The following is a 16,021-nucleotide window of genomic DNA, read 5'->3' on the forward strand; positions in this document are numbered from 1 at the left end:
TTCAGTGTGATACCTCCAAAAGGCTCTTGCACAAAATAAGAGCACATGAAGTTCGGAATGAGATGTTGGATCTTTGGTCTGATTTACAGGAAAATTGGATTATTTTAGACAGCCGTGATTGTAGCTGTAACTAGAAGTTGTCGTGGGAGTTGTTCAGATCTTAACTTGGAATAAGTACAGGTAAACTTCACAGTTTCTTTGATAAACTTGAGGCAAAATGGCCTGGTTCTATGCCATACACATCTTACAACTTTTTGTATTGGAAGATACGTATTTTAAATTGTATTCTTTCTACAGTTTGAAAAGAAAATAGTGTTCCATTTTAGATCATGCACAGGTACTTGATCGTTTAATGACTACACTTTGTTTTATACAAAATCAGGACAGTTACTTTGAAGTCATTTGAAAGAGTATTGGGTTGTAATTTGATATTTACCAAAAAAACTTTGTTATTTGCTTTCAATTTTCTATGGTTGTGTATTCCATTCTTCAATAGAGAATAGAGTGTTTATTATCTACATGTCATGACGGAATGTTTAGGTGATGACTTTGACTGGTATTGGAACATTGGTTAGCCAATTACACGGTGTTGTTTTTCAAATGACGGCCTTATTTAACTTCTAGCTGCATGTGTTCAAAGGTAGTTGTGATAGCAACCTGGCAATTTGTGGCAACAAATTTATTTGAATAGGGCAGAGAGAATATGTTATACATTAATAAATGAGCAAATAAAGGAAAATGATGTAAACCTCCAGAATTTATGGGAAGATTTTTCTAATTTAACAGGTGAGCCAACTCAAAACCTCTATCATTTAAAGTGATATTTTATACGTTTAAAATGTGAAAAGTGACATTTGTTACGATTTCAAGTAATAATTTGGTATGTACCTCTGTCTTTTTAGAATACTTCTAGAATTTAAAAAAGCTGCTTACTCTGCTTCTGAAACATATAGGACACTGGAGGAAAATAAAGAAAATAAAGCTTAAATCCTCCCCCCACCCCGTGGTTGTGGTGTGGGGCTAAGAAGGAGATAACAATCTGAAAGCTTGGGGAGGAAGTAATTGTTTTTGAGTCTGGTGGTCCTGGTGTAGATGCAACGTAAACTCTTAATGGGAGTGGGACAAAGAGTCCATAAGCATGGTGGCTCAGATTTTTCATGATATTGCTGGCCTTTTTCCAGCACCTATCTGTATTTATGGCTTTGGTGGATAGTATGGTGCCAGTGATGTATTGGACAGCTTTAACTACCCGTTGTAGAGCCTTCCAGTCCACCATAGTGCAGTTTCAATACAGTGATGCAGCATGCTAGGATGCTCTTAACTGCACATCTGTAGAAGGTTGTGAGTATTGATGTGCATAGACCAGCTCTTTTCAGCTTCTTCAAAGTAGAGGCATTTGTGAGTTTTCTTGAATGTGGACCATGAGAGGTTGTGTGACATATGTACTCCCAGGTGTCTGAAACCGTGTTCAGTTTCCACTGCTGTGCCGGTGATGTGAAGAAGGGTGTGAGTGGTGCAGGTTCTCCTGAAGTCGGTAACCATCTCCTTTGTCATGTTGACATTGAGGAAGAGGTTATTGCCTCCTTTCCCTGCTCCCTTGAATACAGAAGCTAGTTCTCTGAACTATGACTTGTGCCTGCAAGTGAGTAAAGAAATTTCCACTTCCAGTTGGCTCTTTGACTTTCTATACAATTTTTGGATTTGGATTGAGATTTATGCTCATGGAGTCCTTTTAAGCAGAATTTCTACCAGATTTTAAGCAGAAATTCTACCAGATCTTAACATTTAACCATGAGTGTCTGGTAATTAACTTATTACAATTTGTGGGTTTCTGCCTATTTTGTTCCAAGTTTCTGACCTTGCTTCTGCACTTTTAACATGGGCCTTTTAGGCTATCAGTTCAATTTGATGTGTATCTCCCTGTTATAGAGACAGTATGCTGTTTGAACCAAGTGGCCTGAAAGGTCACTGGGTCAATTCACTACAACATTTCTCAAAGTGATCTCTATTCAATGTCTTTTGGTGTCATGTTGTGGAATGGAACCTTGTGAACAAACATGCTCATTAAATGTGCTTATTTTAGTAAGGCCTTGTTTTAATCTAAGAATCAGTCTAGTAAACCTTTTCTCGATTCTAATGAATTAACATTCCTCTTTTAATACAGAGACCAATACTGTACACACTAGTCCAAGTGTGGTCTCACCTATGCTTTATGATACTCTCTAGTGAAAACTGATGCAAAATACCTGTTTAATTCATCTGCTACCATACTTTTCCATAATTGATCCAAGGAGCTAGTTATTGACTACCGGAGGAGGAAACCAGAGGTCCATTGGCGGATCAGAGGTGGAGAGGGTCAGCAACTTTAAATTCCTCAGTGTTGTCATTTCAGAGTATCTGTCCTGGGCCCAGCATGCAAGTGCAATTACAAACCATGCACAGCGGCATCTATACTTAATTAGATGTTTGTGAAGATTCAGCTTGACATCTAAAACTTTGGCATACTTCTATAGAAGTGTGGTGGAGAGTATATCAACTAGCTGCATCACAGCCTGGTGTAGAAACACCAATGCCCTTGAATGGAAATCCTGCAAAAAGAAGTGGATACAGTCCAGTCCATCATGGGTAAAGCCCCCGCCAGCATTGAGCGCATCTACATGGAATGTTGTTACAAGAAACGAGCATCCATCATCAAGAATTCTCACCACCCAGGCCAAGCTCTCTTCTCGCTGCTGCCATCAGGAAGGAAGTATAGGAGCCTCAGGACTCACAGCACCCAGTTCAAGAACAGTTGTTATCCCTCAGTCATTAGGTATTTGATCCGGTGGGGATAACTTCACTCACCCCATCAATGAAGTATTCTCACGACCTGTTGACTCATTTTGAATGAGTCTTCATCTCCATCTCGATATTTATCACTTAAATTTATTTATTTTTATTGTTATCATTTCCCTCTCTGATACTTGCACAGTTTGTTATCTGTTGCACATTGATTGTTTGTCCATCCTGTTGGATGCAGCCTTTCATTGATTCTATTGGGTTTCTTGAATTTACTGTGAATGCCCGTAAGAAAATGAAACTCAGGGTTGTATATTGTGACATATATGTACTTTAGTAATAAATTTACTTAGAACTTTTTTTAATGTGTGATCTCTTGTATCATTTCAGTATCTTCATTCCTTCAGTGCCTGTTACTGGGAAATCTCTCTGCAGTGTTATCAAGTATTGAAGTTTAACATAAATTCTCTTGTTTTCATTTTTATCATTCCACAGCTGAGCCCCAAGTGTATTATGTTTGCCTCATTTAATCTGTTTTTGCTCCTTTTAGTTATTGTGCTGCTGTACTGCCTTAGATGCTTATTTTCCCCAGAGTATGTAAATCCACCAGATTGTATTTAACTATGTTGTAGTTAATTGAGAGAGATTGAAGGAAAGCTTGGATGATGGTGAAGACCGAGACCTAGGTGAAAATAACTGTGTAATTGTTCAGACCTCGCTGATAAAGGATAAGAAAATACTGTGGAGGGCTCTCCTTTATCACACAGAAGTGAATGTAATCTGAGTTTTCTGATGCTAGCCAAATCTGCATATAAGAATTCATCCCTTATGGTTGCATTTCAATGGATTTTGCTGCATGTGGGCTGCAATATGTTTACAGCACTAGCTGCATTTCAGAGTGGTTATTTGATTGTACAGTTTTTGTAACATCCAAAAATGAATATGAAAAGTGTTGAGATGATTTTCTGTTTTGTATTCTCTCCTCTGACATAACCTCTGTATTTTAATTACAGAACCCCAAAGTTCAACCAAAGTAATCAAGGCAGGCAAGCCCAAGACCATAAAGAAACCTGGCAAAGTAAGTAAAATAAGCTTATACTGTAGATTATTAAAAGGTTGGCTTTCTGAATTTAATAATAGGTTTAGCAATATATAAATCAATAAAACACTTTGCCTGGGTTACTTTTTCCATCTCATTTAACTCTCGTATTTTTCGCTCATTACCTACACTTCAAGCTCTTGCATCCAACTATTTATTAACCATTTTTTATAGTCATTTCCTGGCTGAACCCATTTACAGTCATGCGATCCTTTTCCTGAAGAAAGGTCTGATTCTCTTTGTACAAATGATGCCTCATTTTGTTTTTTGGTGTTTTCCCCTGATTTCGAGCATCTGTACTTTTTATTGTCATTTCTTTAATCTGGGCAGACAGCATCTACTGGGCTAACCAGCAATATTTTCTAAACAACACCTGGTGATTTTTTTGTTTGCTTTGTTTTGATGTAGCAGGTTTAATGAGCATAAGGTACCAGCAAATTAAAAGTTGTTAAATTAGGAGCCAGGCGACTTGCTTATTAGTAACACCTGCTGGGAAAGTATACATTTTTGTGGCCATCCCTATAGAGAAATTCACCAAGTGATCACATCCCCTTGGTACTGGATGTATACTTAAATACTAAGGAATTTAATTCTGAAATGGAATTCAGAAGTTTCAGATACAGGTATGGGCTATAGAGTGTGCTATGTATGACATAGCCCCTTTGAATATTCTATAAAATATTTTGTTTTTTAAAAAAGCAAAACAGTTTACTACCTGAGTAAATATTGTTATGAAGGCAATATTGCACTTCGTTAGCCCTGATTTATCACAGAGCGTGTTCTATGCTTGATGCCACATTAATGGTTACTTTTTTTAAAATGCAGCAAGGAAATGAAAGTAAATATGTAGATAAGTTGTGGAATGAAAGCTTAAGGTTGTTAAAAGTTAAGGATGACAATGACTAAATCAAGGCAAAATAGGATTCAGAGATATTCTGAACAGCTGGATTTGGCTCAATTTCCCTGGAGACCACATGATGGACTTTGTTTGTCCTCAATCTCTTGTATAAAAGTCATCATGCTTTAAGAGAGAAGATGTGGAAGTCAAATACTACCCTGTTCATTGTTTTCTCTTGGCCTTTAATAGAATCTTGTTCGGAATTAAACATCAACATTTTTCATGTCTAATTAGAATCATATAGCAGAGAAATATTCCCTAAAGCCCACCAAGACTACACCAACCATTTATACTAAGCCACACACATTCTCGCCTGATTCTACCACTCGCCTGCATACTTTGGTCCATTTACACTAGATAGTTAAGTCTGGAGTGTAGGAGGAGACTGGAATACTCAGACAAAATCCATGTGAAAGTGCAAACTGCGCACAGCACCACAAGTCAGGACTGATTTGAGTCAGGTCATTGGAGTTGTAAGGCAGCTTCTCTAACTGTCGAAATCACTGTAATTGGTCTCTTCCTTGCTTTGACCTGTATTTGAAAAGATACAGTCTATATTATATAATTTGGTAAGAAAAAAATATTGTTAGAATCCCTCGGGCAAAGTATCTGTGAACTTGAATTTCCAATGATTCGTCCAGTCTTTACTCCAAAGTTTAGTTGTATACCACATTGTTCTTGGTCTGTGTCCATGCAATAAAATTGCTAAACTTGCTATCTTTCTCTTTGTATGAACTGTATCATATTGCTGACAGCCATGGGATCTTATAAACACTATGGATTTGGTGTTACTTACCAAAGCCTTAGCTATCTCTTGCATTTATGCACTGTTTGTTGGAAAATGTTTTGTATTGTGAATTGTGGTCATTACACAGGGCTATGGTCAAACTTTTGAAGACTTTGGCATCAGCATATTGGAGATCTTGATGTTTATAGTTTATGTAGTTTTAATGATGTTTTCTCGTCAGCTTTGTGAGGAGCAGGGTGTTTATGTATAAGAGAATGGAATGTACATTTTTGATCCATTTGGAATTTAACAAGTTCTCGTTATATTGATTAAAATTATTTTTTTTAACAATTAATGTTTCAGTGTAGTGTCTTTAGCATAGGAATTGGCTTCTCAGAACTGGCAAAGATGGGCAAAGCTATTACACTGGGCTGTGAAGAGCTTGATTGAAGATAACAGGGGTTGCTTTTAAAATAATTGAAGGAGCGTAGCTGGGTTTCAGATGACAATATAGAGTGAGAAGGCTGCTGGTGATGAGGGAAGAAACTGGTGGAATTGAAAAAAAGGACCATTATTAGCAGGAAGGATTGTTGGCATAGGGAAGTTTCAAGGAATCTTGAGAGGTGGTAACCTGGAATGGAACCCAGTATGGGTGATGAGCACTTGGAACAAGATGTGCATTTGATGATTGTCACCTGGCTTTTAGATGAATATCAGTTTATGTCAAATGCATAATGTGTTGTTACATAAAGAAACGCTGTAATGGTTCAGAGCAGTAATGTAATTTTTTAAAAATGCAAGGAATACTCACCAGGTCAAACATCATCTAAGTTGACAAGTGTTCGATCTTTTCTCAGAATTATAATTAAGAAAATAAGCTTGTTCTTAGTTGTAGGAAAGTACAACACACAAACAGGCCCTTCGGCTCATCTAATCCATGCCAAACCATTTCAACAGCCTAGCCCCATCAACTGATTTTTTTTTTTTTTTTATCTAGCAAAAAAATCTCATAACTGTCCTCCACCCTAGTACTACAAATTTGGATTGCATGATGTGCTTGTCCCCTATGATTGCAGGTTGTGGTGCACATGGTTACAGTGCATGTGGCAACATATGTTGTAACCATGTCTCTGTGGTGACATTGTTCTATTTGTTTCTATTTGTGGCATTGATTTATCTGTTTTCTTACATTTGCCACATAATCAAAACCTTTCCGTTTTGTCTTGGTACTGATTTTCCTACACTGACTTTAATGGAAGATTTTCTTGTATCTTTTTATGCTCTTTACCTTCTTGACAGATGAGTTACAATTTCCATTTTGCTAACCCATTTTGCACTTGCTCTGCTCCTCAAATAACACCCCTACCTACATTTTAATTTATAGCTATATTTAATTTACTAGGACACTGGTTCCAACCTGATTCACTGAAGCCCATCCCAGTGGAATAGCTGCCTCTTTACCAGTACTGATGCTATTACCCAGCGAAACCCACACCAAGCTTTGAGCCATGTATTCAACTCCTTGGTCTTATTGACTCTATAGATTCTAGGGTGATTTTGTACACTATTCAAAATTCTTTTGGGTTTTATACAGCAATAATTCATTCCATTAGCAAATAGTTTCCTGCTTGAAATTTAAATGGAGTAGGGGTGGAATGTAGGGCTTTGGGGGGAAAGCAGGGGATTGGATTGATCTGATAGTTCTAACATGGTATGTCATTTAGTAATATAAACCTCAAAGAAGTTAATTTGTTTTTGATTGACCAGTGTTTCTTCTTTAATTATTTTAGGCAAGTGACTTCAGTGACATCACGAACTGGCCTACTCCAGGAGAAATTGCTAATAAGGAGGTATGTTGTGTACTCATCATAAATAAATGTTTCTACTTTATCAAAGACATACAAGCTGGACTCTTAAATGGCAGCAAGTACTATTGCATACAGTTTATTGTAGGAAACCATTTGCTGCCTATCAATTGGGTGGGTTGAAAAAAATCAAAAAACATTTGCTAACTGTAGAGTGCAGAAAAGCTGACTATTTACTGCACCTAATGGCAATTTTTTAATTCGGGCGCATCTTGAGATAACTGGCAGATAGCAACAGAAACCTCTGAGTTAAGTCTCTATGCGCAGAGTGTAATCTTTATTTCATCCAGTATATTATATTGCTGTGGTCTGGTTTCTTTTTTTTTCCTCCATTTTCTTTTACATGGTTTAGTCCTCTCAGTCAGAATATGCTTATAGAAATGCAAGTAAGGCTGTCAGAAACCACTGTAGTCAATAAAACTAACAGCAATTCTTTGAATCTGTGTAAGTACAGTTAAGCAAAAGTGAAATGAGGTATACGGTGGCCATGTGTATTAACAGTAATGAGTTGTGTTTTGTGCATGCCCCAATTTTATTTTGTACATCAGTAATTTAACTTCAGCTTCTGTGAAGATTCAACATCTGTTTAATCATTTGTTTGACTCATTTAAAGATTATTAAAGATGTCAGTTCAGTAATGCTAAATGCAAAGCTTGGGCCAGTTATTATTTATCTCCTGTTATGTTATCTGTTTTCATTATTTCTTGAATCCTAATTACAAACATTTGTAGATTGTATTTGCGAAAGTGGCCTGACAGAAGTGGCCTGGTAGATATTTTAAAAATAGTTGATCTCATTATGTCTATAGATATGTTCCATTATAGATCTGTTTGGGTACTGTTTTTTGAAGATGTTAACTTAATTGTGCAGCTTTATTAAAATGTGTAATGTATCTGTAAGTATGAATTTTATGCCTCTTTACATTTATAGCATCATAACATTATGAACCAAACAAGCAAGAAGCCTCTGAATAAAAATAAGAAGAAGGATAAGACTGAAAAGAAGGACAACAGTGAGAGCAAAGAAAATAGAGAAACACCTCAAAATGATGAGGAGGAAAAATCAGCCATTGATGATGAATCCCAGGGATCTTCACAAAAAGGGAAGAAAGGTAGTTTCTTCTATGCAAAATCTCTTAACTTCATAATTTGTATTTATTTTTCAGCTTCTCCCAGCATTCTTATTTAAAGAACTCACTGGAGTAGCATTACAGTAATATAGTATAAATTCCAGTGTATATGCGTAAAGAGACCATAAAAATGGAAGTGTGCTGTTGGCAGTTGTACACCTATGTGATGTGCAATGACATGTATGGTTCTGCAAGCAGTGGATTGGAAAGCCATATTCAGCCTGATAAGTTGACTCAGACATGTTTCCCACTCACTGCTCAGTTGGCCATGTCTTCTGCTCTTGTCACCTTGCTTGTGAAGGTTTGTAGTAATTGCCTACCCTGCTAATGTCTTTGGGCTGCAGGTGAGGTTGAAAGTTTCAAACTTTGCTTTGGAAGTTTATAGACCTTTGCAATTTGGGCAGGTAACGTTTCCTTGTGTACTGTTCCCAAAATGAGCTGGTGTCGGTCATGTAGACGGAAAGCAACATGGGTTTAGGCTGAAATTTGAAATCCGGTTTAATAAGATTACCTAACTGTTACTGTGTGAGATTTGGTTTTATGTGATAATAACATTAAAGTTTAAAATGTTAAAAAAGTGAATTGAAATTATGGTAACGGGAAAGGTCATATAGATAAGTAAATAACATCATTTTCAGAACTTTACATTATATTTGCATACTATGTAAGTGCTTTTACGAAGAAAGCGTGGCAGTACCTCTACTTCCTGAGCAGTCTGCAAAGAGGTCATGCCAAATCTAAATTTTGATGAACTTGTATAGTTGTGTGGTGGATAGTATATTGACCAGTGCGTCACAATCTGATATAGAAATACCCAATGCCCTTAAGCCGAAAACCCTACAAAAAGTAGTGGTTATGGCCCAGTCCATCACGAGTAAAGCCGTCTCCAGCATTGAGAACATCTACATGGAGAGTTTCAGGAAAGCAGCATCCATCATCAAGGACACCCACCAACCAGGTCATATGCTCTCTTCTCGCTGCTGCCATCAGCAAGTAGGTACAGGAGCCTCAGGACCCAAATCACCAGGTTCAGAAACAATTGCTACCCCTCAGTCATCAGGCTCTTGAACTTCACTTAACTTTGCTTGCCCCATCACTGAACTGTTCCCACAACCTATGGACTCATTTTCAAGTACTCTTCGTCTCATGCTCTCGATATTTATTGTCCATTTATTTATTTCTGCTTTTTTTTCCTTTTGTATTTTCACAGTTGTCTTTTGCACACTGCTTGTCTGCTCTGTTAGGTGTAGACTTCCGTTGATTCTATTATGGTTATTAAATTTATTGAGTATGTCCCCAAGAAAGAGAATCTCAGTATTATATATGGTGACATCTATGTACTTTGATAAATTTACTTTTCCTTTTCCAATTCATTCTTCTGTATAAATTAAGTGTAAGCACGTACATTTGTGATTTGGTCATTCATGTAACAGCACCAAAAAAAATTCTGGATATTTTATTGAAGGCTAAATATCTTGCCTTTTGTTTACCATGTTATTTATATGTAAGTGGACCATATTCTTCTGGGTGAGCAATTAAATTATTCTAACCTTAGAGTGCTGTATTTATTTCTTCATTTTTTTTTTAACTATTTCGGTTTATTTGCTGATTGCTTTCAGTTTTGAACAGGAGATAAATTCGACTTTAATATTGAGTTACACATTAAAGATATGTTTATGCCAATAATTAACCAAAGGATGATTCTTCTGAAATGTGAACATTCACCAAGTGATTGCAAATTAATTATAATGCTTGTAAGCTTTTATTTTGAATGTAAAATACACATATAATGTACATTCTATTTTAAAAAAACATTCTTTCCTCTAAAATGCATTATTTCACATTGAAATTGTTATCTGTGCTTTTTTACGTTGCATTTTATGTAAATATTATGCTTTTGTTTTTTTCTAAATAATCTGATAAGATTTTTAATTCTGGTTGTTTTTATTTTATGCATTGAATTCACCTTGTTACCCACGTTTGATTTATTTGGAATTCTATGATTTCTGTTTGTGGTTTTCATGTTTGAAATTTTATTGCATTTTAACAATTGTGCTTCAACTTGAAGTGTGTTGTTTCTGGAGGTAAAACACTTTCTAAGCCAAAAGATGGCCTATATTTCCTTTGTTCTGCAACTTCTATTTGGATACTGGAAAATCATTGACATTAAAACTATTTTATTTTTAAAACATTTAGCCAACAAGCATAAGTGGGTTCCATTACATCTAGACGAAGTGAAACAGGATGGACAAGAAAGGCCTAATTCACGTAACAGTTTGCGATCTCAATCAGATGCAACACGATCAGTCCAAAACAACAAAAGAAATGATTATTCCAGAAGTAAGTGGCTTGCATATTTTTAATTCAGTGCAGTACTTTAACATTTGTTTATATTAGCTGCAAGATTAACAGTCAAATCGATTGATACATGTGTATGTACTTTTATTCTCAACATTTTCAGATGTCAGCAACTCCAGTGTTCCAATTATCAACTGTGTAAGCTGCAATGAGTTTGATTCAAAATTTGGCTTCCTTTTCTATATTGGAATATACATTGCTCTCTGGAACATATTGAAACACCTCCCATTAATCTATACAGGGTTAATTAATCTTTCATCACTCTTTCAAAGTAAACAACCCAACAATATGTTCTCTTTGCTCTGAGAACCAACTGAGGAAAAGCCACTAGAGGCTTAGGGAAAATACGAGTTGTCAAATGTTAACGATTCTGTGGAATGTACGTGTGCTCAAAGTTCATGTCCAACTTCATTCAGCTAAAAATGTAATGTTTTTTCTTATCCTTTTGGAGAGTTGGTCTGCAGATCTTAAATTGAGGCACAGAATACAAGACAATTTAATGAAATTTCACTATTCTCTATTAATTTGTTTTGTTTTCTTGGTTTGGAATATTTTGAAGGAGAATTTCTCTTGCTTCAGAATGCTTACTGAATATTTTTAGTATTGGTGGGGGGAGGAATTATATGATTCAATTCGTTTGTCATTAAATTGATTTGGAAGTACTAAAGTATAACCAGAATACCAATCAAATGGGTATCTTTAACACTTGTTTTTTATGGAACCATTGTTTTAAAAAAAACCCATGGCACATGTTATTAAAGTAATGTATTTATGAGTTTTAAAATGAAGTTTCTGAAAAGTCATTTGGCTACCTGACCAGCCAGGAACAATTAGAGATGATTCACTAAATTGTTCTCATTTAAGCAATGGTCACTATAGAAGATGGGTAAAATATCAGAGTAATTTTCTTTAAAATATCTAATTTACTTTCCGTGAAGGTTGGCGCCGAGATGACAAACGTGATAGAGACAGAAGAGATGATGCTGATGAAGTTGGCAGTGTTAGGAGCGAGGGTGGTGGTATGCGAGGAAGTTTTAGAGGAAGAGGACGAGGAAGAGGGCGCGGCAGAGGACGTGGTAGAGGAAACTCACGTAGTAAGTATTTTTGCTATAATTTGGTATTCGTTTTATTAAACCAAAAATTTGCAATTTAAAACATTAGACATATACATGGAGAGACAATCACAGGTGTTGGAATCTGGAACAAAAACATACTGTTCAAGCTGACTAGATCTGGCTGCATCTATGGAAGGAAATGGATTTCTTTGTCAGGAATCTTCATTTGGGTATAGTTTTGTTTGTGGCCAAAAATGTAATGGTTAGAAATATATAGGTTGATTCAAAGGGGCAATTTTGGTCTGAGGTAGATTGTTCTTTAAATTTGTGGAAGTAATATTGATTATAACAATCTGTTATAATGTTTTTGTGTGAAGTTTGCAATGCAGTGAATACTTTGGTGAAGCTACTTTTAGGACTTTGTATTTCCAATGTTCAGCTTAATAATGTATATTGTACACAGAAATTTGTCCCATGAGCTAGCTGTACAAATAGAATGAGGTGGGAGATGTGTAACAATGAGTGTAAATTCTATTAACATGACTAATTTAGTTCATTTTTTCTGTCTTAAGTGAACTATGATTATCCTTATGGGTACAAGCAATCATATGAGACCTCTGACCAATATCTAGCAGAATACAACACTAATATGATGTACTATTACGATGATGGAAGTGGAGCACAGATGTATACAGTGGATGAAACTTTACTGAAAGAGTACATAAAACGACAAATGTATGTAACAATTTAATTTCTGCTGAACAGTGTTTTCCTAAAGGTAACAACTATTAAGTATTTTAACGCTGTTCGTTCCTTTTTAAAGTGAGTATTACTTCAGTACAGAAAACCTGGAAAGAGACTTTTTTCTGCGGCGAAAGATGGATGAACAAGGCTTTCTGCCTATTTCCCTGATTGCTAGCTTCCACCGAGTGCAGGCACTAACTACTGACGTAAATCTTATATTGGAGGTAATATCTTTTTGATTCTGTTATGTCTTTGTAATGAACTTTGTAAATTCTGAATTTTGTTAAGGCATTTGGTCCTTTTGGCTGGTCTAACCCAAGTACGCCCATGATAAACATGAATCCATCAACCACTATGGCCTTTTGCTAACTCCTAGTCACTTATTGTTCTCTGAAGGCTATCCTTTGGAATTGAAGCTGACTGGTTTTTGGCTAGCTAATGAGGTCAGTTGGAGATGGCAAACTCTCCAACATCACCCCAGTGCTGCCTAGCCTATTTTTCCCCCTGGGCCAAACACAGCTTGACAACATATTGTATGTTACATAGAGCCATCTCCTCTCCATATCCCTGTGATCCTTCAGTTCTGAACTCTTGCATTGGTGATTTCCTTAGTATTGAACATTATTTCCCCTCTTTGTTAGCTAATTTTCATCTGTATAAACCATAAAATCCTTTCAATGGGCTTTTGGGCATTTTGGGAAAAAGAAAGTATATAGTTGGTTTGTACTAAGAATGATATTGCAGCTGTTGAATTAGTTTTGGAAAATTGACTGGGTTTCTCTTCAAACTGAATGAAAGGAAAATTGCTGATAATACTCAACAAGTCAGGCACTATCTGGAAAGACGCAGTGTTAGCAGTTCAGGGCAATGATATTTTACCAGAGTTCAGTTTTTTTTATCCCCAAACTTTTCCAGTGTTTTTATTTCAGCTAATTATTAATTTTCACCTAATTTGGGTCCTGCCTTAATATGCAGGACTATAAAATTCAGACATATGTTAAACTATTGCCTTCTAAGGGACAGAGGTTGATGAGAATGTAGGATAGACAGGATGCATTCAGCAGTTGCAGCCTTGCAAAACAGAGTCCCTTCAGGTTACTGTCCACAGAAGTGTTTCTCCTCTAAGTGAAGACTATTTTCAAAGTTTGGTGCACTATATGAACTTATCCAGAGTTTTTGGGTGAGTTTTTGGTCTTGGAACAAAAATAAATAAAGCAATAAACCCACTGAAAGGACTGTGGGGTCAGGATTGAATTTGGGTCACTAGAGTTATGAGACAGCAGTTTTACAAGCGGCACCACTGTGCTACCCACTGCTTTATTCTTTAGCTACAACCTCGTGACTTGTGTTTCAAATGTAAATGAGCTTTTCTTTAATAATGCCTAATTCTATCAGCCTCTAGTACATTCTTTGAAGGCAATCCATGCTCTGTCCACTGTTTATCTTGTGAGATCAACTCTGCAGCACTTTTCAATTGGTGATATACAAGTCAATAAAAAACAATTGACTCCCATCCACCCTGATGTAACCTTTCATGATTTTAATTTCCTATTATCCTTATTATTGGTAGACATGTATGCCTCAAGTTTCTTATTTGTGGTTTTCATCTTGGGGTAATTAGTTTGGTGTTCAATTTCAGAAATAAAAGCACATGTTCTTTCAGTTGAGGGAATACCTAAAGAAAATAAACCTCAACTTAGCATGTCATTGCTCCTTCATTGGGTACATTGTGTATAGTTATGAAAGCATCGTTCCTGTTAAAAGTTGTGATTTTGTCTAGCTCTGCACATCTGGTGACTTCTTCCATATTCCTGTCGCCCACTGTGTGGGGTGAAACAAAAGCTTCCCTTTTAAGTACTTTCCCTCTCAACTAAACCTATGCCTTCTAGGAATAGATTGCCCTTACTTGGTAAGAAGACTATAAAGCTCTATAAAATCATCCATCAGTCCCTTTTGCTCCAGGGAAAACAGTCCCAGCAACATCCTTGTGAATCTTTTTTACGTCCACTTAAGCTTATTCACATCCTTTGTGCAGTATAGTGTCTAGAACTGCACACAATATTCCAGGTGTGATCTCACCAAAGTCTTGGACAGCTGTCCTGTCCAATTGAAGGCAAGCATGGTGTACAGTAAATGATAAGACCCTTGGGAGGGTTGATGTACAGGGGGAAGTCAAGGGGTCTATGTACATAGTTCCCTTAAAGTGGCAACATGAGTAGATAAGGGGTAAAGAAGGTGTACAACATACTTGCTGTCAGTTAGGTACAGAGTATAAAAGTTGGGAAGTTATGTTGCAGCTGTATAAAACTTGGATTAGGCCACATTTGGAGTATTTGTTAGGTCTGCTCCACACATTACAGTAAGGATGTGGAGGCTTTGGAGAGGATGGCGAAATGGTTCACCAGGATGTTGACTGGATTAGAGCATTAGCTATAAGAAGAGAATGGACAGCATCTCTGAAGTGTTGGTGGTTGAGGGCTGAGCTGATTGATGTATATAAAATGATGAAAAATTTCTGAGGGGAATGTCAAGTACTAGAGGTGGAAAAATGGAATATTGTAAAAGAATTTTTTTTTCACAGCAATGATAGGTGCCTGGAACAGACTGCCAGGGAGTGGTGAAAGCCTCTGCAACAGCAACATTAAGAGACACTACGCACACAGATGAACATGCAGGGGATGGGACAATTACAAAACACGTACAGCAGATGTATAGTTTAAATTGGCGTGGTCAGTACAGACATTTGAAGACAAAAGTTCTGTTCTGTATTCTATGTTTGAACAGAATTATAATCATAGGACTTGGCATCTCTCCCCTGTTACCCCCACCCCCCAGGAATGCCCTCCCTAAATATTGCCATGTTTCTCCATAAACTGCTATGGCAAATCAATTTTTCCCTCGTGCTAATGCTAACCAGCAGCACAAAACTAATGGAATTTGCTGGCCTAAGCAGATGGTGGTCTAATCCCTTTGCTAGCTTTTATGATAACTTCACATGTTTATGTTTGTAATTTGAATTGATTTTAGTGATAACACTTCACAGTAGGTCACAATGGGCCATTTTTAGAGTGAGGTATGTTTGTTAGAGATGAGTGTTTGTTAGAAATTTTGATTTTGGTGATATGTTAGCAACCTTTGTATGTATGTATTGAAGTAGTAGTTAGTGATGCCTGTAAAATCCTGAAAGCAGGTTAATGGATGAGTTTTCCACAAATATAAGGTCTGCTTCTGTGAAAATACTCTAGATGTAAAAACGCAGGTAAGCATTGTCTTGTGTAATGCTATTGCCTTGCTCAAATTTATTTATTCAGTTTTAAATCCAATATAGGGAACAGAGACAATGCATAATATTTTCAGCATTGAAATTC

At 36.5% G+C, this 16,021-nt stretch overlaps 1 protein-coding gene across 5 annotated transcripts in view; it reads left to right on the top strand.

The window, feature by feature from the left end:
• Positions 1 to 16,021, top strand: part of LOC140196636 (la-related protein 1B-like) — a 59,683-nt gene that overhangs the window by 15,531 nt on the left and 28,131 nt on the right. For all 5 annotated transcript variants that reach the window (XM_072256157.1, XM_072256154.1, XM_072256155.1 and 2 more), the window contains exons 3-9: positions 3,792 to 3,856; positions 7,293 to 7,352; positions 8,298 to 8,478; positions 10,693 to 10,836; positions 11,793 to 11,948; positions 12,482 to 12,644; positions 12,733 to 12,877. In XM_072256157.1, the coding sequence (XP_072112258.1) occupies positions 3,792 to 3,856; positions 7,293 to 7,352; positions 8,298 to 8,478; positions 10,693 to 10,836; positions 11,793 to 11,948; positions 12,482 to 12,644; positions 12,733 to 12,877 (914 nt within the window). The remainder of the gene's footprint in view (positions 1 to 3,791; positions 3,857 to 7,292; positions 7,353 to 8,297; positions 8,479 to 10,692; positions 10,837 to 11,792; positions 11,949 to 12,481; positions 12,645 to 12,732; positions 12,878 to 16,021) is intronic.

The sequence above is a fragment of the Mobula birostris genome, chromosome 4 (genome assembly GCF_030028105.1).
Source record: "Mobula birostris isolate sMobBir1 chromosome 4, sMobBir1.hap1, whole genome shotgun sequence".
NCBI classification, from domain to species: Eukaryota; Metazoa; Chordata; class Chondrichthyes; order Myliobatiformes; family Myliobatidae; genus Mobula; species Mobula birostris.